The 23,168-nt window shown below is 33.8% G+C and overlaps 1 protein-coding gene across 2 annotated transcripts in view; it reads left to right on the top strand.

Annotated features, from left to right (window-relative positions):
• The window catches only part of NBEAL1 (neurobeachin like 1), a 161,012-nt gene that overhangs the window by 39,622 nt on the left and 98,222 nt on the right, over positions 1-23,168 (top strand). Inside the window, exons 8-14 of one of the 2 annotated variants that reach the window (XM_068544630.1) lie at positions 4,150-4,235; positions 7,503-7,809; positions 9,341-9,447; positions 16,559-16,645; positions 18,748-18,831; positions 21,952-22,050; positions 22,139-22,719. In XM_068544630.1, the coding sequence (XP_068400731.1) occupies positions 4,150-4,235; positions 7,503-7,809; positions 9,341-9,447; positions 16,559-16,645; positions 18,748-18,831; positions 21,952-22,050; positions 22,139-22,719 (1,351 nt within the window). The remainder of the gene's footprint in view (positions 1-4,149; positions 4,236-7,502; positions 7,810-9,340; positions 9,448-16,558; positions 16,646-18,747; positions 18,832-21,951; positions 22,051-22,138; positions 22,720-23,168) is intronic. The other variant, XM_068544631.1, reaches the window with a different exon arrangement.

Here is a 23,168-nt window from a genome sequence, read left to right as displayed (position 1 = left end):
TTACTGAAAATAAACTTGAGAGAATTGGTCCCTGTTTGTATGACCTATATGGACTCTAGCTTTCTTTCTTTAAAAAATGATTTTGCCATATTTTAAGAATGTAGAAAATTTTGCAGAATATAAAAGGAACACCTTGTGTTTCCCACTCACATTGGTCAGATCTTAACGTTTTGCCATTTTGCCATATTTGCTTTAATTCTCTCACTCTTTTTTTTTCTAAGAAATAAAATAAGACAAATAGTCCCTTGAAGGGCAGTTGGTCCTGTCCAAAATATGTATGACATTTGGTCCACGCCAAAAGATCCTTGATATTTGGTCCTGTCCAAAATGTCCATAAGACATTTGGCTATGCCAAAAGGTCCTTGAAATTTGCTCCTATCCAAATGAACATATTTGGTTCATGCCACATGGTTTTGGGTAGGACCAAATGTCAAGGACTTTTTGGCATGGACCAAGTATCTTATGGACATTTTGGACAGGACCAAATGTCTGCTAACCAAATAGTCCTTTGTTTGATTGCTTGGTGAAGATGATTGCAGTGCCCACTTTGCTTAACCACCAGTAGTGATACTGCCTTCAGCTAGATAATCAAACTCACATGTCCACAGTAGGAAACCCAATATGCCAGTGGAACAGTGTAGGTGTTTCTTTTCAGGAGGAGATCTCAGAGCATTCCAAGGGCTTTTCTTGGGTTTTCTAAGTGAGGGTATGAAACCAAATTGGTGGGTGTGTGAGCCACTCTGGCTTTGAAGTACAGTATCCCATAGAAGGCATGTATAGCTTATAGTAACCCATGAATGTAACTTCCACATCCTGGGAAGGGAAATGCCTAAATTACAAGTTGCAATCAGGGAAGCCCAAGGTTATTTTATAGTTATCATAGCCTTCCTAGTCCAGATCAAGGGCCGTTTTTACCATAAGCAATGTTGCCTGGTAGCTCATTTGTCACTCGTTGATGGTCCACATTTGTCAGATTTCCAGAAATATAATTCTTGGTCCATTTTCCTATAGAGAAGGAGAAAGGGTTTTTCCTACCCTTTGTTAATCAGTATTCACAGTAGTGATAGTGAAAATTTTCAATTGTAAAGATGTTTTTCCTTTTGCAATTTTGCAAGATATCCTTGGAATGATACTGTGGCATAGGGTGAATATCTTATTTTTCAACATTTTTTCACTTAATATGTTGCATCCATTGATGATACTTGCCTGGATCAGTTATTTTATTGAGGGTTGCAATATTGTGGTCTTCAAATTCTATCCTTACAGTTCTATCAGCTGTTGTATTCTGTAAAAAAGAATTTTCCCTCATCAACTGGGGATAAACTATAGCTGTTCCAAAAAAGACTGGATAAAGTACTTAAATCTTTCCCTTTTACTGTCTGTTTTCAAAATGAGTTCAAATAATAGTTACTTCTAGTGGGGCAAATAAGTTTTATTTCTCTCTTTTTTGTGTATCACTGTGGACTCAATGACTTTTATTTATTCAGTGTTTTACAATCAGGTTATAGTTTTTGATGCTAAAATTATTCCATACTTGATCACTAAGAGCATTTTATCCTATTCAGTTTGCCTTTTCATTTAACTGAGTCTTTTAAAACACAGAAGCTTTAAATATTAATGGAATCTAATTTATAAATTTTTTTTTATGATCTGTGGTTTCTGTGCCTTACCAAAGAAATCTTGGTTACCTCAAGGTCATGAAGATTTCCTCTTATGTTTTCTTCTATTAGGTCAGTTACCTGTTTTGAGTTAGTATTTTCTATCTAGCATAACGTTTTTCATTATTGTTCCAGCAACATTTGTTGAAAAAGCTCTTCTTTCTTCCATTGAGTTACCTTGGCACATTTGTCAAAAATCTGTTGACCATAAAACATGGGTTGATTTCTGGATTCTCTTTTTGTTTCACATGTCTAACTTTATGCTGTTACCACGCTGTATTGATTATTGTGACTTTATACTAAGTCCTGAAGTCATTAACCTCCAACTTTGTTCTTCCTTTTCAAATTGTTTTCACTATTCTGGATCATTTGCATTTTATATATATTTTAGAATCCATTTTTCAGTATTGTTACAAAAAAGCTTGCTGGGATTTTGATTGGGATTGTATTGAATCTATGGAACCATTTGAGGAGAATTGCCACCTTAAGAATATTGAGACTTCCAATTCATGAATCTGATATATCTCATTGTTTATTTGTATGTTATTTATTTCTTTAACCAGTATTACGTAGTTTTCAGCATATAGATTGTGCACATATTTTGTTAATTTATCCCCAAATATTTATCCCAAGTACTTGTAGATGTAAAGTCTTTAAAATAAACTATTGCAAATTTTTTTAAAATCCTTATCTTCATGACCTGTTTTTTGATAATGAAATGTCCCTTCGTATCCATGGTAATATTCCTTGCCTTGCCTTGGTGATATTCCTTGCCTATTTTGTCAGATACTAGTATAGTATCTGACACTCCAGCAATCTTATGATTAGAATTTGTTTTCTGTATGTCCTCTGTGGCTGAATAGAACTCTATCATCTGTGTGAAATCTGACATTTCAGTTTACAACTTCTTGGTAGATTTTTGCCTGTCTTGTGGGATTTCACACTATAATTTAGGACTGGTACTTGGACTCAAAGTGAGCCCTTTGCATATTTCTGGATTGCTTTCTCTATATGTAGAGCTTCCTCCATTCAAGTACTGCTTTACAAATTCCAGTTACCTAGGCCTCCCCAAACTTTTTATCTGTCTCCTAACTCAGCAAACCGCCATGTTCTTTTAGGGTTCCCCTTTTCTCTGCATTTTTTCAGAAAATGTCTACAAACCAGAAGCTGAGGTGATCCTTGGGTTCACTTTGCTTTCCTTCTCTTGTGTATCACAATACAAGGACAATTTCTAGAAGCTAAAAATCTCTAGAGCCTATTTTTTCCAATTTTCTAGTTATTTATAGCAAGAAAACGTGTAGTGACAGTTACTCCAACATAACTGGAATGACTTAATTTTTTAAATGTAAATTTCTATCAATACATTTTAACTCAAAATTGTTTCTTTTTGGTAATGTTTCTTATGTATAAAAATTGGATATAATTCTTTTGTTATAATCTTGTCTTTGTGTGTGATGTATGCAAAAGGATATTTATTACTGGATTGTTAGTAGTATCAAAAGAAAATGGAAAAGCATAAACGTTTATCAGTAGAGAACTGGTTAAGTAAATTAAGGTACATCGTTGTAGTGGAATGCTCTCTAGTCATTCCACTACTGATGAATAATGCAGATGTATATGTTAAGATGTAATAATGCCCAGAATGTATTAAGCATAATGTATTAAGCAAAAAGCATAATGCAGTAATATATGTAGAGCTTTTTTGCTTTTTTTTTTTTTTTTTTTTAAGGTGTGGGGAGCAAGGTGGATTGAGGAATAGGTTAGAGGGAAACTTGCTTTTCCTTGTCAGTTCTTTTATGCTGTTTAAATTTTTCTGTGTAATGTGCATGTATAACCTTTTAAAAACAATAAAATTATGTTAAAAGAAAGGTTACTATTGGTACTAGAACTTTAGAATATTGGCCCTGAAGTGGACCCAGGAAATCTTTTTATCTAACTCTTTCAATTTTATAATTGAATAATAATAGTTATACTAATAAGCAGTAGTACTAGTAGTAAAAGGACATCTAGTTTTATTTCAGATTTGGGTTAATTTGTAGCTCTGTCACTTAGTAACCCGATGACTTTAGGCACCGTATTAAATTTTGACCTTCCATTTGCTCATTTATAAATGAGGGCAAAATATCATCCTCGTATGGAGTATTATGAGAATTAAATGAGGTAACATGAAGAAAGTATCTAAAATGCTCCCTGATTGATGGTTTCTCTTTTCCTTTCCTGTGAAAAAAAATGCATATTTACTTTGCCTTTTAACAAATTTTAGCCTTTCACAAATCTTTTTTTTAAATTTTGTTCTGTTTTGTTTTGTTTCTTATAGTTAATTTTTACTGGAGTATAGTTGCTTTACAATGTTGTGTTAGCTTCTACTGTGCAGCAAAGTGAATCAGCTACACAAATCATTTTTGATGTTTCTGTGTCAGACATTCCTTAGAGATCAGTCATACTGTGAAAGAGAAACCTTATTTATTTATTTTGTGTATTATATTCACAGAATGTTTTCAAGAAAGTGAGCATCTCAAGGAAAGCCTTAAGTGTTGCTTATTGCATCTCTTTGGAGCCATTGTAGCTGGTGGGCAGGTGAGGAACATGTTGAAAGTTAACCTATAAAATGATAGTAAACAGTGCAAAAAGTTTTCCATGGATTATTTAATGAATTCTTTGTCTCTTTAAAAATTTCATGAACCATACAAGTAGTTTTTTGAGTTTAGATCTTGTTTAAAATTTAATTTACTTACTTCTTTTATTTATTAACTTCCAAAAAACCTAATAATATTAGCATTAACAATAAAATTACTGCATAAATAACTAGATTTAACAGTTTTTGGTATTTGAAGTTCTTAGTTGTATTAACTTTCAGCTTCCAGTTCTTACTTTAGAATATAGAGGATAGTCATCCCTGTTAGTTCATTTGATGAAATAAAACTCTAGCCGTTTGATTTCCTAAGACATATGAATTTAGTCACTCTGCTGTCTATTTTTAATTATTAAATGCATATATACATGGCTTATATGCATTTTTCAACAAACTAAACTAGTTCTTAACTTATTTATAAGAAAGAAGTTCTAGTAATTTTATTTATTTTTTTAAATTGAACATCTTAAAAGCTGTCTGTAGTAAACCTTGAATCTAACTACTAGTTGAAAACAGGATTATAGTTCAGAAGGAATATTCTACTTGTTTTGTTTAACCACACAGTTTAGATCAGAGGTTTCTAACATATTTTATATCACATACCCCTTTGGCAGTCTGATATAGCCCCTTGTCAGAATGTTTTCACGTGCCTAAAATAAAATACATATGATCACAAAGGAAACTATACTGAAATGCAGTTACTAAAATATTAACAAAACAAATTTGTAACATAGTAATGTGCTTCTTTACAACACATCCAATGAAAAAATACAGCAGCAAGTCTAGTGACTAATGTAATTTCAAAGAAGAGATGAGGGTAAATGATGTTTCAAGACACTACAACAACTATAATACATGAAAATGTATATGATTTCTATTGATGACAAAAATCACAGGTATTGCTAATAATACTGCTTGGGTTTCCTAGTGGGCCACCTTGCCTTCTCCTCTGCACTCTAGTAGAAGATAAGAGTCTCTGTAGTGAGAGGGATGGTGACCAGAATCCTATTTTTCAGTTTGTTTGCTTTGTCACCTTCCTTTATTAGCTAATATCCTTCTTTTGCTTCAGTACCTCCCCATTTCCATCATTTCTCCACTACTAAGAATAAGAATTAATAAGTGTACATGAGTAAAATTGGAAATGACATTGTTTTTCACTGATGCTGAAGCTGGTTGGATCCTGTTCCCTTTTTGAATATACCCAGACTTGTTCTTGTTAGGGCCTGGGGTAATCGAGCCCCGAGAGACCTCCAGTAATTAAAACTCACATGGAAATCAAATAGGTTGGAAGCCCAATTTATTATTTTATGTACTGAAAATACTCAAAATCCTTATAATCAGGTCATAGCTATAGTTACAAATATATTGAAATCAGAAGGCTGTTGAATATAGCCTCAGTACAAGGGTATTTAGATGAATAGCTAAAGGCATAATAATGGCTTTGTCACAGAGTCAAAAAAGTCCAGTGACTGGTCTCCCTTTCCAAAGCATCATGCCTGGCTTCCCACTGGCATATTTATGCTTTTTTTGTGCTATGTTAAGAGCGGGGGCTCTGGAGCCAGACTGACATAGTTTTGAATCCTATGTCATTTCTAACTAGTTGTGTGACCTTGGATAAACTGTTTACATTTGTTTAGTTCCTCTATTTGTAATGTGGAAATAGTAACACTTATAGGGCAGTCATAAGGACCAAATGACACATAATATATGTAAAACACTTAACAAAGTGCCTGTGCTTGTAAGAACGAAGTATATCACAGGGGTATCAGATTTATGATTCCTTGAAAGTAGCAGTAAATACTGAAGTTCTAGTAGCTTAAGTTAGAAGTGTACCTTTTTTCTTTTATTTAAAAAAAAAAATAGCTGTAAGCAGTCCAGAGTTAATCTGGTGGCTCTAACCTCTTCAGGGACTCACGTACCTTTTGAATGTCAATTTGTTATCCTTACTATTATTTCTTGTGGTACAAAATAGCATCTAGAGTTTTGGCCACCATGTCTACATTTTGGGCACAAAGATGGAGGGGGAGGTGAAGAAGGAGACAAATGGCAGGTGCCAATTATCTTTGAAGGAGATACTGAAAAGCTGACAGTAGCTCATTTGCCAGACTCCATCAGATAGCTGCAAAGTTGCAAATATGGTCAGATAAAAAATTTGATAAAACTTGTTTCCTCAGCCTCCTTAGCAACAGGGGAGGTTAGGAAATGTAATGTTTATTCCTGGTAGCCATGTGTCCAGCAAAACATCAGGGGTTCTGTTAATAAGGAAGCAGAGGAAAATTGATGTTGGATGGGCCATCAGCAATTTCTTCCATAGTTGCACTTGTTATTATTGATATTATTTATCATATTGATAATCAGTCCAAATGGCCTAAGTGTTATTACTTTCAGATGATTTTACATAATTATACTCTGATTTATTATTTATGAATTTAACAATTTAGGGCAACATATTTATTTCAAGTTTAATGGATCACCTCAAGTTACCAGTTACTTAGAGTTTCAGAAATATGTTTGTAGAATCAGAGCCAAGCCAGTCCTCTTATATATCTATATTATTTGGGATAATATGATATAAATGATATATGTCATTTGCTATAACCAACAGAAAACCTGAGAGAGGCTTGGCCAAATTGACGTGTTTATTTTTATTCTTGCGTAAGAAATCCAGATGCAGGCGGTTCTGGGATAGCACAGCAACTCAATGATATCATCAGGGACTAAGGTCCTTGTGTTCCTGTTCTGCTCTGTAGCCTGCTACTTTAATTCTGGGGCTTGTTTCCTCATGATATAAAGGTGGCTCCAAGCTTCTTGTCTGCATTTCAGGCAGGAAAAGGGTGAAAAAGCCAAGAGCAAAGGATCCTTCCCTTTTTCATTTGTAAAGTGATATCCTCTTCATGGTCTACTGGCATATGTTCTTGACCAGAACTATGTCACATGGCTACCCCTAGCTACAAGGGAGGGTGGTAAGTAAGTTTTCTACATGGGCAGATGACTATCTGAATAAAATCAGAATTCTATTAGTAGTGAAGAAATGAAGACCTAATATGTATAAAACACCAGCGGTGTCTGTCAAAGTATCTGTGTAAAATTTTTTCAGTGTTGATTTATAAAGAAAAAGTTATCTGCAGATTTATTAAATTCTCTTTGTTTTTGCAAACGTACAGCACTTCAGTTAGATTTGGGTTTCATTTTTATTGTCTCTCATGTTTCAGAGGAATGCTTTGCAAGCAATTTCTCCAGCCACCATGGAGGTTCTCATGAGAGTTTTGGCCGATTGTGATTCTTGGGAGGACGGAAATCCTGAAGAAGTGGGTAGGAAGGTGGAACTTACTCTGAAGTGCCTTACAGAGGTGGTACATATCCTTCTCACTAGCAGCTCTGATCAGCGTCAAGTGGAAACCAGCACTATTTTGGAGAACTATTTTAAATTGCTAAATTCAGATCATTCAGCTTTACCTAATCAAAGGAGGTCCAGACTGTGGGAAAGCCGGTTCATAGCTCTACAGATCAAAATGCTGAGTGAGTATTAGATGAAGTTTATTATATTCAGTTTTCTCTGAATCTAGATTTTTTTTTTTTTTACCTTTATATTCTCCATTTTCATTTAGAATTCAAGGCCATTGTATAGAAAATATTGATTGTTTAATTCAGATATTGTGTGACTATTTAGATTTGACTTCAAAATAATATGGAATTGATTTGTCTTTCACATATTTGATTTAACAGTGACAAAATCGAGCCTCTATGTTCTCTTTTGAAAGTTGTAATCCACTGAAAGCATCAATGTTAAAAAGAAAATCAGCTGTGATTTTGAAATTCTAGGAAAAGTAAATTTTCAGAAAGTGCCATTTGTAGTTTCTAACCTATGGCAAAGAGTCACATACAATCAATTTTTTATGTGCTTCTAATACATCTCTGTAGAAATCACTTCAGCATGTCCTTCCTTTTGAGGGTTTCTGGTTTCTTGTTTTGTTTTGATTCCTCAGATCCTCTGTGTGTATGTGTCTTGTTTTTCTTGCCCTCTCTTTGTGTTGGTTGTTTTGTGTCATTCTGTGCTTCTTTCTCTCTCTCCCCCTCTCCCGCCTCCCTGCAAGCTCCTTCACCAGTATACGTGATTTCTTTTTGTATTCCTGTGAGCTTGATAGATACTAATATTATTAACTGAGAGTTCCTTTTTATATAAGTAAAATATTTTCATTATAGCTAAACTAGAAAATTCAGATAAGTGAAAAAAAGTTTTTATATCCTGCCACCCGACATAACTAACATTAATGGTTTGTTGTATAGCCCTAGAGACTTTAAAAAATGTTTGTGTGGGTATGTGTGTGGTGTCCAATTTAAAAATATTGGACATCAAAATCTCAGTGAAACTTAATGATTCATTACAACAGTGTTTTTGTAGGAAAATCAGATTCATCTTCTATAGTTTATTCTTTTATATGTCACAGCATGTCATGTTTTATAATTATTATAAATTATAAGTTTATAAGGAAATTTGAGTCTATATTGAATGGACTTCTTTTTTATTATGAACTTGCATATTACCTATGTCAAATGTCCCTTGATTTCTGAGTGGGGACATCCTTTCGGTAGGAAACAAGACCAAAGCATCATCACAAATGGATTAATTACCTAAGTCTCATTTTCATGATAGCCATATGTTAATTTTATACTATAGAAATGAGACTATGTTGCCAAACATAACCAAGTGTTGCTTATTCATAGCAAGTTGGGAACCACAGTTTATTACACCTAAGTTATAATGGAAGAACACCTAAGTAAATCTCTGGGAAATATATATCATTCTTATATATAAAAAAATAAATATTTTTAATAATAAAGTATAAAAATGTTCACTTTTTTTTTTCACTTTTCTTCTCAAGTAATAAGTACAGGTTTTGTTTTCTACTCCCCCTCTTTATTATTTCCTATTAATTTACATCTGTTTGTTAGCCAAAAAGCCTAAATTAAATATATGGCTAGAGTGAATGTTTCTGTGATCCCAGATTTTCCACTTTATTAATGGACAATTTTGTTTTTAATTTCCTAGATACCATTACAGCCATGTTAGACTGCAGAGATAGGCCTGTTCTTCAGGCTATTTTTCTTAACAGTAATTGCTTTGAACATCTCATACGACTGCTACAGAACTGCAAGGTATTTTTCTATTATTACTGTTATTGTTGTCTTTGATTTTAAGAAGCTGTTATTTTGTTTATGTTTTGATTCTATTTTGAGCATATTATAACTATAACTAAATTTTTTTTATTGTGGTAAAATACACGTAACGTAAAATTTACCATCTTAATCATTTTTAAGTATACAGTTCAGTGGTGTTAAATACATTCACGTTGTTGTCGCAACCATTTCCACCATCCATCCCCCATAACTCTTCATCTTGTAAAACTAAAACTCTATATCCATTAAACAACTCTACATTCTCCTCTCCCTTCAGCCCTTGGCAACTACTATTCTTGCTGTCTCTGTGATTTTGACTACTCTAAGTACCTCGTATAGGTGGAATTATACAGTGTTTGATTTTTTGTGACTGGCTTATTTCATTCAGCATAATATCCTCAAGATTCATCCATGTTGTAGCATATTGCAGAATTTCCTTTCTTTTTAAGACGAATAGTATCTCATTGTATGTATACATATGTATATACCACATTTTGTTTATTCATTCATCTGTTGATGGACTCTTGTGTTGATTCTACCTTTTGGCTATCATGGATAATGTTGCTATGAACATGAGTATACAGATATCTCTTCAAGACCCTACTTTAAATTCTTTTGGTATATATCCAGAAGTGGGTTTGCTGGATCATATAGTAATTAAATTTTTAATTTTTTGAGGAACCACCTTACTGTTTTCCATAGTAGCTGCACCATTTTACATTGCCACCAACAGTGCACAAAGGTTCCAGTTTCTCCACATTCTTATCAACACTTGTTTTCTTCTTCTTCTCCTCCCTCTCATCCTTCTTCTTCTTCTTCTTCCTCTTCCTCCTCTTCCCCTTCCTCTTCTCCCTCTTCCTCCTCCTCCTCTTCTCCTTCTTCCTCCTCCTCCTCTTCTTCCTCTTCTTTTTTTTTTTGATAATAGCCATCTCAGTGGGTGTGAGGTGGTATCTCATTGTAGTTTGATTTGGTTTTCTCTAATGATTAGTGATGCTGAGCATCTTTTCATGTGCTTACTGGCCATTTGTATATCATCTTTAGAGAAATGTCTGTTCAAGTCCTTGGTGCCTTTTTTAATTGGGTTTTTTAGCTTTTTTGTTGTTAAGTTTCAAAGTCTTTTTTGTTATGCATTGTTAAAATTTAGTACGAGCATTTGATGGCCTATGTTTTTGTACTTTTATTTCATTTAAGATTATTTCATTAGCATTTTCATGAGTTATGATTTTGATATTTACATCTTCTTATATTGAGTGGATGTACCATAGCTTACTTAACTGTTCCCTATTGGTAAATTCTTAATTTGTTTCCAATTTTGTTTGTGATTACATAACTCTTTAAAGTTTCATAGAACAGAATTCTATTTCTAGTACAATTATTAGATCAAAGGGCATAAATATTTTTAAGTAGGGAACATTGTGTGACAATTTACGAATAACTGGAAAATGTAGAAAAGTAGAAAAATAAAAATACTATTAAGGTTCTTGATGTATACTTCCAATTTGCTTATTTGTAAAAGTTTTTACTAATTTACACTTGTAGCAGATTTGTGTATAAGTACATAATAACTAATATCTCTGATTATTATATGTTTCCATAAATTTCAAGATGGCACCAGAAACCTTCTTGAGAAGCCTTTGAAAGTAAAACTACTTCAAAGAGCTTTTACCTTTCTATTTGAAGTATTCCTTTCATGAATCCCTGTTGAAAAATACTGGGGGTCCCTTCTGATTCTGTGAGAATATTCCAGAATAAGAATTTTAACGTCAGCTCCTTGAATTTTTCCACTCTGTTAGGAGGGGTATCGTTGAAAACATTTATGTCACTATATTGCCTAACTTATAGTAAAATTGTGAAGAATAGCATAAAATAGGAAATAATATATTGATAAAGTAAGTCATAATGAATATTTATGAAGTCAACAAAAGCACCAAATTATCACTGTAGAGTCAAGATCTCTCTGTCCACCTTTTAAAAATCATTCTTGGGAAAGAAATCCTAGGGAGGTGAAAGCAGCATAAGATAAATGTTTATAAAACCTTCTGTTTGTTGTAAAAATGCAGCGTGGCTTTATCAGTTATAGAGACAACTTCAGTGATAAAGGCAAGATCTCACATGTGTAGAGAACCTGCCAGTCACACATTATGGAAGGATAAATCACTAGGATAAAATAGTTTCTACTAAAATTTTTTGAATGCATTTATACAGTATATGAAACTGAGACATAGTTAAAAATCTCTATCATATCATGGTCAACAGTATCTTTTTTAAAAATACAAAACTGTTTGACATAGCTGTCATGATGGTGAGCTAATATTTACTGTTTCTTCTATGTTATAAGCCAAAGTTTCTTATCATTTAGATCTAGAAACTTGCTGATAGTCATACCATTTTAAAATTTAATTATCTGTTACCATTTATCACATTTTGTTTTGAAACAGGAAATAGTAGAGGAGAAACCCATTTCAGAGGGGAAAGCTAGGCTTTGGGACCTGAGCCTTCTCTCCTGGCAGTAGTCTTTATTTGTGGAATATTCTAGTCAGACTCCCTGTAGATTCCTCACTAAACTTTAGACTTATTAAGTTTTTTTTTTTTTAACATCTTTATTGGAGTATAATAGCTTTACTATGGTGTGTTAGTTTCTGCTTTATAACAAAGTGAATCAGTTATACATATACATGTGTCCCCATATCTCTTCCCTCTTGCATCTCCCTCCCTCCCACCCTCCCTATCCCACCCCTCTAGGTGGTCACAAACCACCGAGCTGATCTCCCTGTGCTATGCGGCTGCTTCCCACTAGCTATCTGTTTTACATTTGGTAGTGTATGTATGTCCATGCCACTCTGTCACTTTGTCCCAGCTTACCCTTCCACCTCCCCATATCCTCAAGTCCATTCTCTAGTAGGTCTGTGTCTTTATTCCCGTCTTGCCCTTAGGTTCTTCATGACCTTCTTTTTTTTTTTTTTTTAAGATACCATATATATGTGTTAGCACACGGTATTTGTTTTTCTCTTTCTGACTTACTTCACTCTGAATGACAGTCTCTAGGTCCATCCACCTCACTACAGATAACTCAGTTTTGTTCCTTTTTATGGCTGAGTAATACTCCATTGTATATATGTGCCACATCTAGACTCATTAAGTTTTAAAAACAAGGGGGGACCTTCCATGGTGGCACAGTGGTTAAGAATCTGCCTGCCAATGCAGGGGACACGGGTTCAACCCCTGGTCCGGGAAGATCCCACATGCGCAGAGCAGCTAAGCCCGTGTGCCACAACTACTGAGCCCGTGCACCACAATTACTGAAACCCACATGCCCAGAGCCCGTGCACCACAGCGAAGAGTAGCCTCTGCTCGCTGCAACCAGAGAAAAGCCCGCACGCAGCAACGAAGACCCAACGCAGCCAAAAATAAAATAAATTAAATAAATAAACTTATTAAAAAAATACAATAAATTAGTTAAGGTGATTTAATAAAAAAAATTAAAAAATAATAAAAACAAGGGGGAACCTTTGAAATAAACTGCCCAACTCTTTTATTATAGAAATGAGGAAATGTGTCCTAAGAGATTAAGTGATTAGCCCAGGGTTTAACACTAATATATGATGGAGGTAGGATTTCTTACCCAGGTATTCTGACCCTAAGTTCATTGTTATATGTAGTTTTGTAACTGTATTACTGGTACTTAAGGTCACTGTTTAGTCAGTAGAAAAAATGTTTTCTGTGCATTAAATATAAGAGAATTATAGGTTTTATTTACTGTATATACAAACATATTTGTTGGAGATAGGTGATATGATTTATGAATATATAAAAATGTTTGGCGTCTTGTGAAAACTTGAGTTCCCAGATGTGTTATAGAATGCTACAGATGTCTATGATTGATTTCTGTTTAAATTGTTATTTGTTAATAAGGAATGAATCATTTACTCTTTTATATAGTAGTACAGAATCAAGACAATTCCTCATTTAAATATTCAGACCCATTGGAAGCATTATCAACTAACGCTTAAAGTGTCGTAAACAATTTATGAATTACACAGAAAGCTTTAGGCTGACTGTTGCAGTTTCTATGCCTTCTTTTTGCATGAGAGTCACCAACCAGTTTAAGTACATATTAATTTCCTTGAATATTTGTGTAAAGACTTCTGGGCTTGTCAAAACAAGTTTCATCATACTATAACATATTTAAAATACAGTTCCATGGAATCATGTATTTAACTTTTATGATAGGTATGATGAACTTTAAATATTTAAGAATTATTTTGTTTTACTATATTGAATTTTGAAAGGGGGATATGCTTTGAGTTAATGTAAGTTTTTTTTAAGCTGTTCAAAAATATTTGAATTAATGTGAAGAAAATAACAGCAAATTTCTAGTAGCAAAGAGTAGAATTCAAAACCATTACATTGACTTTAGCACTTTGCTAGTTGAAATCATTTTTTCAGAAATATATTGTAAATATATAAAGTTCCATTTGAGGACTTAAGTCATAAGATTCTGGAAAGCTTTTGATATTGTGGTGTCGCTCATCTTCTTTGATTTGTTTTCTTTAATTTCTTCTCTTTCTTCTCCACATCTACTCCTTAAAATCAACTACAACAAATTTATCATCATGACAGTCTTAGGAAGAATGAGAATTTATGAAAGGAGCAACCAAGGGATACTTTATGGAAAAGAGTGTTAGGAGTGAATAGACAAAATGGTGTAGTTGAAAGCCTGACTTTGGGAATCATACCTGTCTGGATTTATACACATTGTCTTAGTGACCTTGAGCAAGTTTCTTTTCATTTTTTTAAAAATAGGTATTTATTTAACTTCTAGAACAATACACAATCAGTATAGAGATTTTGGAGGAAAAAAGAAGCATAAAAATATTTTTTTGCAAAGCATATATATAGTATTTAAAATGTTGCAAAATATACATAATATTTCCGTATATATTTTTAATGTGGATGTATTTTCCTTTACAAAATTGGAATACTACTGAATATTTTTTTATTCTGCTTTTAATTGTGTTATATCATGAGTCTTTCCATATGCCATCATATATTTTTCAGAAGATTGCTTTTAATGACTACAAGTATTTCAACCCAGCAGTTCTCAAAGTATGGGATCCCCAAGATCATTTTAGGGAGTCTGCAAAGTCTAATCTTAACAAAATTTCTTTTTGAAGTTAATTTTCTTCTTAAACTGTAACCAAAACAACATTATAAAAGTCTGAACACAAAAGCAGATAGGAGAGTTCACCTGTCTTCTCTTAAGTCAGACATTTAAAGAGATTTGCAAAAATGTAAAAGCAGTGCCATCCTCACTAAGGTATATTTTGGAAAATATAGTTATTTTTCATAAACATGTTATTTATATAAACTTGTAATGGATTTGTTATTGTTATTTTTTGAATAAATAAATATTTTTTAAATGCCTTGATTTTAATTTCTGATATGGTAAATATTGATAGATGTAACCCACATAAATAAAATTTCAGTTCATTGGGGTTCTCAGTAATTTTTTAAAGAGTGTTAAGGGGTCTTCAGACCAGAAAATTTGAGGATTTCTCTTTCAACCTATGGATGAAGCATAATTTATTAATGTATTCTATTATGTTGATATTTGACTGGTTTCTAATTTTTTGCTGTTGTAAACAGAATTTAAGTGAGCATTTCTTTTCCAAAATCTTAGTGTCAATTTCTGACTGTTTCTTTGAGTAGATTCCTAGAAATACAATTACTGATTTAAAGAGTAAGAAATTTTTAAAAGAATCTTGATATGGATTGCTTTCTGGAAAGACTTTACTTATTTTTACTTTCATCAGTTTTGAGCAGTCCTGTGTAATTGCACCTAGATAATATGCAATATTACTATTTTAAAATCTTTGCTGATAATAATAATACCAGTTTTCATTTATTTAGCCCTTGTTGTATGCCAGTTTCTAGGCTAATAACCTAACATGGATTATCTCATTTAATCTGCATGCCAATTTCATGATATATTATTCTTTTCATTTCTGAGAAAACAAACTCGGAGAATTTAAGTAGTTTTCCTTAAAACCAGACAGCTAATAAGTAGCAGAACCAAGATTCAAATCGAGGTTTCTGATTCCAAAGCCTGTATTGCGTACACTAATCTATTTTTAGGTTTAGCTTTACTTATGCTCTTGCATAGCTTACTATTATCCATTTTATTTTATACTGCATTATTTCAGCACATTACTGGATTTTTGTTTTCAATTTCTGAAATGATAGTAGTTCCTAAGAAGAACTTCCTTCTTAGGATGCTCTTGATAAACCCCTTTATAAATCTAACTTTCTCTCCCTTTTCACTCTCATTTGAATTATTTTCCTCTTTACCCAAACTGTGACTGAGATCTTTTGGGATGCTGAGTTTTATTTATGTAAGCCAAACTACTTGATTCTTTTATTTCTTTCAGAAAAGTGCAGTCTCAATGTATGTCAGAGGTAATCCTAATCCATCTTTCTAGTGTGCAAACTAATATAAATTATGCTCAACTCTTGATAATTTTGGAGAATACTGTTAACAAAATTTTTAACAAAATGTGTGGTCAGATAAATTTGGGAAATACTACACACTGACCTCCCTTGTCAAAGTACACATTAGCATATTCGAGACTCTGAGAAGCATTTCCAGAAAGACCCCTTTTTAAAGTTAGTTTAATAGCATTTCACACACCTACGTGGCTCCAGAACCCTTACTATACATTATTTACTACAGTATCTTTAATCTGTCTCAATAGCAGTTTCCTTCTCTTGTATGAGTCATTCCCTGCTGATTCTTTAAGAATTCAGGAATATTAACTAAGTATTCCTAATAATTATTTAATTATTGGTGTTGTTTCTTATTTCGGTAACTGAGTTTCAGAGAGAAATAAATGATAATTAATTACATAGTATATGAACTAATGTTAGTAATCCAAAAAGTGGACAGTTGATTGTCATTTTAAGAGTGGTATACTTCATGAGTGGATTCTTGGATTTATTTCGAGAGATATGGAAATCCATTTAAGCTTCACTTCTGCTTATAGGTAACAATTTAATGTTCTTTCTCCATTATTCTTGTCTCTGTTTTTAACAGCTATTTTTAAATGCTAACAGTAAGGTGGCAGACAAGAACGAGAAAGACCTTGCCAACAAATTACTGACAGAAATGAATGAGGACCAGGTATCTACAAAGCCTGCATCTTGTTTCAGCTGAAGTCCAAAATCAGTCAATGGGAGCACCTATTCCTGTACTTTTCTTCTTATGTTTGAAAGTATACAAACATTATCTAATTCTAATCTTCATTAGTTATTTTTGAAAATTGTTTAAAAATTTAAAAATAAATGCTTTCATCTAAAAGATAAATATATTGAAATCTTGGTGAGGGATATAAACGATCGACAGGATTCCATCTATGTATTTGTGTCTTCTTTTCAGTTTGAGGAAATATAAAGTACAGGAATGGAATCCCAATATCAGTGCTGTCCACCTAGTGATGACTCCATATTTTGGGGGCTTCTTTTTCTAAGCATTGTGGTGTATTGGGACCTTAGGGCTTTGTCTGTGAATATGTTTGATCAGTTTTAATATCTTGATTCTTTGCCTCTTGTTGACAAATGATTATTACAATTCAATGGACAACCCAAATCTTGGAGGAAGGGAAGAAGATGACGAGCTCTTTGAGTCTTAATTTAGCATAAAATTTAACTTTTTTATTTTCTAAAAATTCACCTTTACACGGGTATAAGGCAGAAATATACAATTTATCTTGCTTTTCATAATACATTAGGCAATTTAGATTGGCAAAAGCTACCTATAAAAATTGCTTTGTTATTTGTCTTTCCCAGAATGTTTGTGAGAGAGCTTAGGTGATATCTTTTATTAACATATTATTAGCATTATCTTAATGTCCAGGTGTATAAATAGAGCTGTGGTATAAAAAGAGACATGATAATCTATTATCTTCTCTTCTGGATATGAAATATCAATTACAGACTACCGTTCTGGATTTCCATATAAGTGTTAGTCCCTCTTAAAGTCTTCTTATATAGATTTATAAAATGTTATAATCTCTTAGAGGTTGACAATTAGTGTTCCTGATTATAGGTACTGTGATGCCTAGTCCTCTTCGATAAAGTCAAGAAAAAAATCTTAGTTGTATGATATTTTGTATGCAGAATGTTTAATGCATATGATAATATGTTTATTACACATGTAATATGTTTATTTTATGTCATGTTTAATAAACAAACAACATCAACAGAAACCAAGATACCAGCTTAAATAACTTGCCTGAAAATGATAGAGCTTAGCTCACAATGACAAAGATCTAATCAGTCCCCCTTTACTCAGATCATTTTTAGTGGGAGGCAGAGAGGAAAATTCTATTTGTGGGGTAACAAGCTTCAAGTCATAGTAATATATTACCAAAAGCAGATTTTGGGGACTGGTAATTTTTACAACTTTCTAGTCCTCACACTATGCTTTCATGGTTGACTAAGTCTGATGATATAACATTCACGTTCAGTTTTTTTACATTGTTGATGTTCTATTTTGTTTTTGTTTCTTTTGCTATGAATGTACTGCCCTGAAATTTAACACATCTCTTCTTTATGATGAAGCTTAAACAGAAATAGACAAAATGGAGCTGGTATTTATTTTTTCTTACAACTTCTGGCATTAAAGCTTGCCTTCTCAAAAACATGACAGTGCTTACAGATACATATTTCATTTTCTGTTCTGCCTCAAATTTCTGCATTTCATATAAAAATAGATGTATGTTATTGTTTGCAAGTGTGATTGGTTGATTGATATATGCAAATACCATTTCATTTATAACACAGGGTTTGGAAACTATATAGATAAGACTGTTTTAGACATCTTATTATACATGCTAATGAAATTTTAACCTAAGAAGTTTCAAGTGTATTTTTGAAGGAAAATTAAAAGGTACAAGAATTTCCCATGATAGCCCTCCCTCCCTTCCTCTTGAGATTGTCCATTACTTTTTAATAGCATGTTTAAGCTTGGTGGGTTTTTTCCCCCCCAAAGCATTTTAATATAATGAGTGAATGTAACCTTTTTCTTCTTGACATATGGCTTATTTTCTGTCAAGTATGTAACTTTTCTTACAGGTTTTAGTGTTTCAGAGATCCATTTCATTGGAAGAGGAATGTATTGCATGTTAAATATTTTTTTGAGGTTTTCAGAAGAAAGGCTTCCTAACTGAATACAAATCTTGAACACATTTGTTAATTTCTTACCTTTTTTTCCTCCTCTGGTAGGTGTTTCAGGCACAGTTGGATTGTTTGGCTGTATCAACCATTCAGGCTTTGACAGCCGTAATGAACAAATCTCCAGCTGCTAAGGTAAAATATATGTCCTCAAGCTCTAAAATGTTATCGTAGATATACATGTTTTCACTATATAATTCCCAAAGTAATGTATGAAAGTATAAAATACATATGGTTTCACTCATGAAATAATTTACAAAATATCTCATCTTTGTATAGGAATCACTTTGCTGATAATTTAAAAGACAGATGCCTATGGGCAGTACTTTGGGATTATTTAAAGCATTGATGACTGACTGCAAGCTCTAGGGATTTACAGCATCAGTCAACGAATGGGAAGAGAGCACTGGTGTTGAAATGTTGAAAGGATCATTTTAAGTGATTATTTGATTAGCGCATTTAAAGAATTAAATTTTATATCATAATTTTTCTTCATTAATAAAATAATCACTCTTTCACTATTTGGTCAGTTTATGACCATCTAGTATATGAAAAATTTTCACATGTGAACAGCCCTGTCAATTTGGGACTTGTTTTTCCAGATGGCCTTGGAAATTCTGCTTCTTTGTTTGTAGTCACTGACCCTCAGGATTTTCTTTCCCTTCTCATTCACTACCACTGACTCTGCCCTGCAGTCCACTTATGCTGATTCTGTGCTAGTAGTTTTCCCACTGAGTACTTTTAAGGATTAGTGACATCATCTGTGTAAAATGGTAAGCAGAGTGCCAGGCACAAGGTGAGTGCTTAATAAGTATGTGTCTATAATTATTTTTACCATTTTACCTTCTTATCCACCACTTCTAATATATTTCATTTAGTACCAGAAATAAATGAATTATTCCTTGTTCCCTAAGCCATGCTTTCAGTTGTATTTCTTACTTTCCATTGGTTTTTGTTAGGAGACTGACTTTCCCTATAAATGTTGCTATATATAACTCGTGGTTAAATTCCTGCTGAATAGGCTTTTACAACTATTACAGGCTGGCATGGGAATCTAATCTTCATTTATAATAGTTACTTAAGGAAAAAATTAGTTTAAGTTCTAAGTAATTGGTTTATGAGTATAATGGATTGCCTATACTGTATTATGAAATTCAAACCTGAAATGATGTCCAGGTCTTTTTTAAATATAATTTTTTAAATGATGTTATGCGTTGCATGGCTTAAAATTCGAAAGATTATTTTTTTAAATGCCTTTTGGAAAAAGATTTTTTTCATATCCTTGGCCCACAGTCAACTAATTCCCCTTCCTAGAGACAACTAGTCATACTTGTTTAAATCTTTTGATTTTATAATGAGTGTATATATTTTTGCCTAACTTACTGGACCAATTTAGTATTGCTAGGTTTTTTGTGTTCTTTACATTTTACATTATGGCTTTTGGTGCCCACTAGTCCAAGTGTGACTTAGAGCTTATTAAATTGAACTTCGTGCTCCAGATAATTTAGGCCATTTAGATACTGGGTTGGCCAGAAGGTTCTTTTGTTTTTTTCCCGTACGATGGCTCTAGTAGCACTTAGTTGTCTTTAACTTCATTTGAAACAGTTTTGCTAGATGGTATGTGACACCTGTCGTATCAGCATGCATTTTAAAAAGGACTTAACAAAATTGGTGAATTTTTGTATAGCCATTTTAATACTGAACATGGAAGAACAAAAGCAACATTTTTGGCATATTATGCTTTATTATTTCAAGAAAGGTAAAAATGCAGCTGAAATGCAAAAAAAAGATTTGTGCAGTGGCATGGAGAAGGCGCTGTGACTGACTGAACGTGTCAGAAGTGGTTTGCGAAGTTTCTCGCTGGATGATGCTCCACGGTCGGGTAGACCAGTTGAAGCTGATAGCGATCAAATGGAGACATTAACTGAGAACAGTCAACGTTACACCACGTGGGAGATAGCCCACGTACTCAAAGTATCCAAATCAAGCGTTGAAAACCATTTGCACCAGCTCGGTTATGTGAATCGCTTTGATGTTTGAGCTCCACATAAGTTAAGCGAAAAAAGCCTTCTTGACCGTATTCCCGCATGCGATTCTCTACTTAAACGTAATGAAAACGTTCCATTTTAAAAACAAATTGTGCCGGGCGATGAAAAGTGGATACTGTACAGTAATGTGGAACGGAAGAGATCGTGGGGCAAGCAAAATGAACCACCACCAACCACCCCAAAGGCCGGTCTTCATCCAAAGAAGGTGATGTTGTGTATATGGTGGGATTGGAAGGGAGTCCTCTATTACGAGCTCCTTGCGGAAAACCAAACAATTAATTCCAACAAGTACTGCTCCCAGTTAGACCAACTGAAAGCAGCACCTGACCAAAAAAACGTCTGGAATTAGTCAACAGAAAATGCATAATCTTCCATCAGGATAATGCAAGGCCGCATGTTTCTTTGATGACCAGGCAAAAACTGTTACAGCTTGGCTGGGAGGTTCTGATTCATCCGCCGTATTCACCAGACATTGCACCTTCGGATTTCCATTTATTTAGGTCTTTACAAAAGTCTCTTAATGGAAAAAATTTCAATTCCCCAGAAGACTGTAAAAGGCACTTGGAAGAGTTCTTTAATCAAAAAGATAAAAATTTTGGGAAGATGGAATTATGAAGTTGCGTGAAAAATGGCAGAAGGTAGTGGAACAAAAGGGTGAATACGTTGTTCAGTAAAGTTCTTGGTGAAAATGAAAAATGTGTCTTTTATTTTTACTTAAAAACCGAAGGCACTTTCTGACCAACTCAATACAAAGAGCAGAGAGAAAACCGTACCCAGTTTTTTTGGCCACTACTCAAAATTGCCAGGAGTCCTTAATCTAGTTCTTTGAGGCTACTGACTCCTTTATTCCTAAAGTCTCCTCACTTTTTCTCCATTTTTGTTTTGATTTCAAGTAATATTGTACTAGTAACAAATCAAGTGAAGAAAGTAAAGGGATCTGCAAGTAGTATAACAATTTTATAATACACAGTCTTTGCTAATTCCATTTGTTTTAACATTTTGGTATTTTATTGTAGCATTGTATTCCAGAAGGTATATGGAATCTATTTAAGATGAAGACATCTGACTTAAGAAAACAGAAATATTGAACTCATAATCTTTTTAATATTGTTAATTAACTTAAATGGGTATTATTCAACATTTTTAATATTCTAACAAATTCAGTCTTTGAAAATCTGCTTTGATGTATTGATTTCTCCTCCCTTAGGAAGTATTTAAAGAAAGAATTGGTTATACACATATGTTTGAAGTATTAAAATCAATGGGTCAGCCACCACTGGAACTACTTAAAGAACTTATGAATATGGTGAGTTTTTTAGCTTTATTAGAAGAAGTTCCATTATCTTTGTATCAAAGATGGTAACTAACCTTTTGTCTCTTATGTTGCTTTACAGGCTGTAGAGGGTGATCACACTTCAGTTGGAATTTTGGGCATTAGTAATGTCCAGCCTCTCTTGCTGCTTATCCAGTGGCTTCCAGAGCTTGAATCCCATGACCTGCAAATTTTCATCTCTGATTGGCTGAAAAGAATTTGTTGTATTAATAGGCAGAGTCGAACTACTTGTGTCAATGCAAACATGGGAATTAGAATCACTGAAACGCTTAATTCCCATTCTTCCCTCCATCGAACTTGTGCTGAGAACTTGATTGCACTCCATGGTTCATTGGGGAGTCAGTCAGTGAGCTCAGAAGAAATCCGTCAACTACTAGGATTGTTGAGAGTGGATGAATCTGAGTACATTCACCCCTATACCACTCTTGTAACTCGAGCAATCCTGACAATGGCCCGAAAACAAAGTCTAGAGAGTGCACTGCAGTATTTTAATTTGTCACATAGTATGGCAGGAATTTCTGTGCCTTCCATACAGAAATGGCCAGGGTCTGCCTTTTCTTTCAATGCTTGGTTTTGCTTAGATCAGGATCAGTTGACTCTTGGCAATGCTAACAAAGGAGGAAAAAGAAAACAATTGTACAGGTACTGGTACAAGTTATGGAATATAAATGAATACTGTCATAATATATGCTGTGATTCTTAAACAGGAAAACGTTTTTCTAAGCATCTATTTTTTTTTTCCTCGAATACCGTTTTTTTTTTAAACTTTTATTTTATTTATTTATTTATGGCTGTGTTGGGTCTTCGTTTCTGCGTGCGGGCTTTCTCTAGTTGCAGCGAGTGGGGGCTACTCTTCGTTGTGGTGCACGGGCTTCTCATTGCAGTGGCTTCTCTCGTTGCAGAGCACAGGCTCTAGGCGCGCAGGCTTCAGTAGTTGTGGCACGCGGGCTCAGTAGTTGTGGCTTGCGGGCTCTAGAGCGCAGGCTTAGTAGTTGTGGTGCACGGGCTGAGTTGCTCCGTGGCATGTGGGATCTTCCCAGACCAGGACTCAAACCCGTGTCCCCTGCATTGGCAGGCGGATTCTTAACCAC

This window comes from Eschrichtius robustus, chromosome 5, assembly GCF_028021215.1.
Source record: "Eschrichtius robustus isolate mEscRob2 chromosome 5, mEscRob2.pri, whole genome shotgun sequence".
Taxonomy (NCBI): domain Eukaryota; kingdom Metazoa; phylum Chordata; class Mammalia; order Artiodactyla; family Eschrichtiidae; genus Eschrichtius; species Eschrichtius robustus.
Note: the sequence above shows the minus strand (reverse complement) of the source record. Positions and strands in the feature narration are given on the sequence as shown.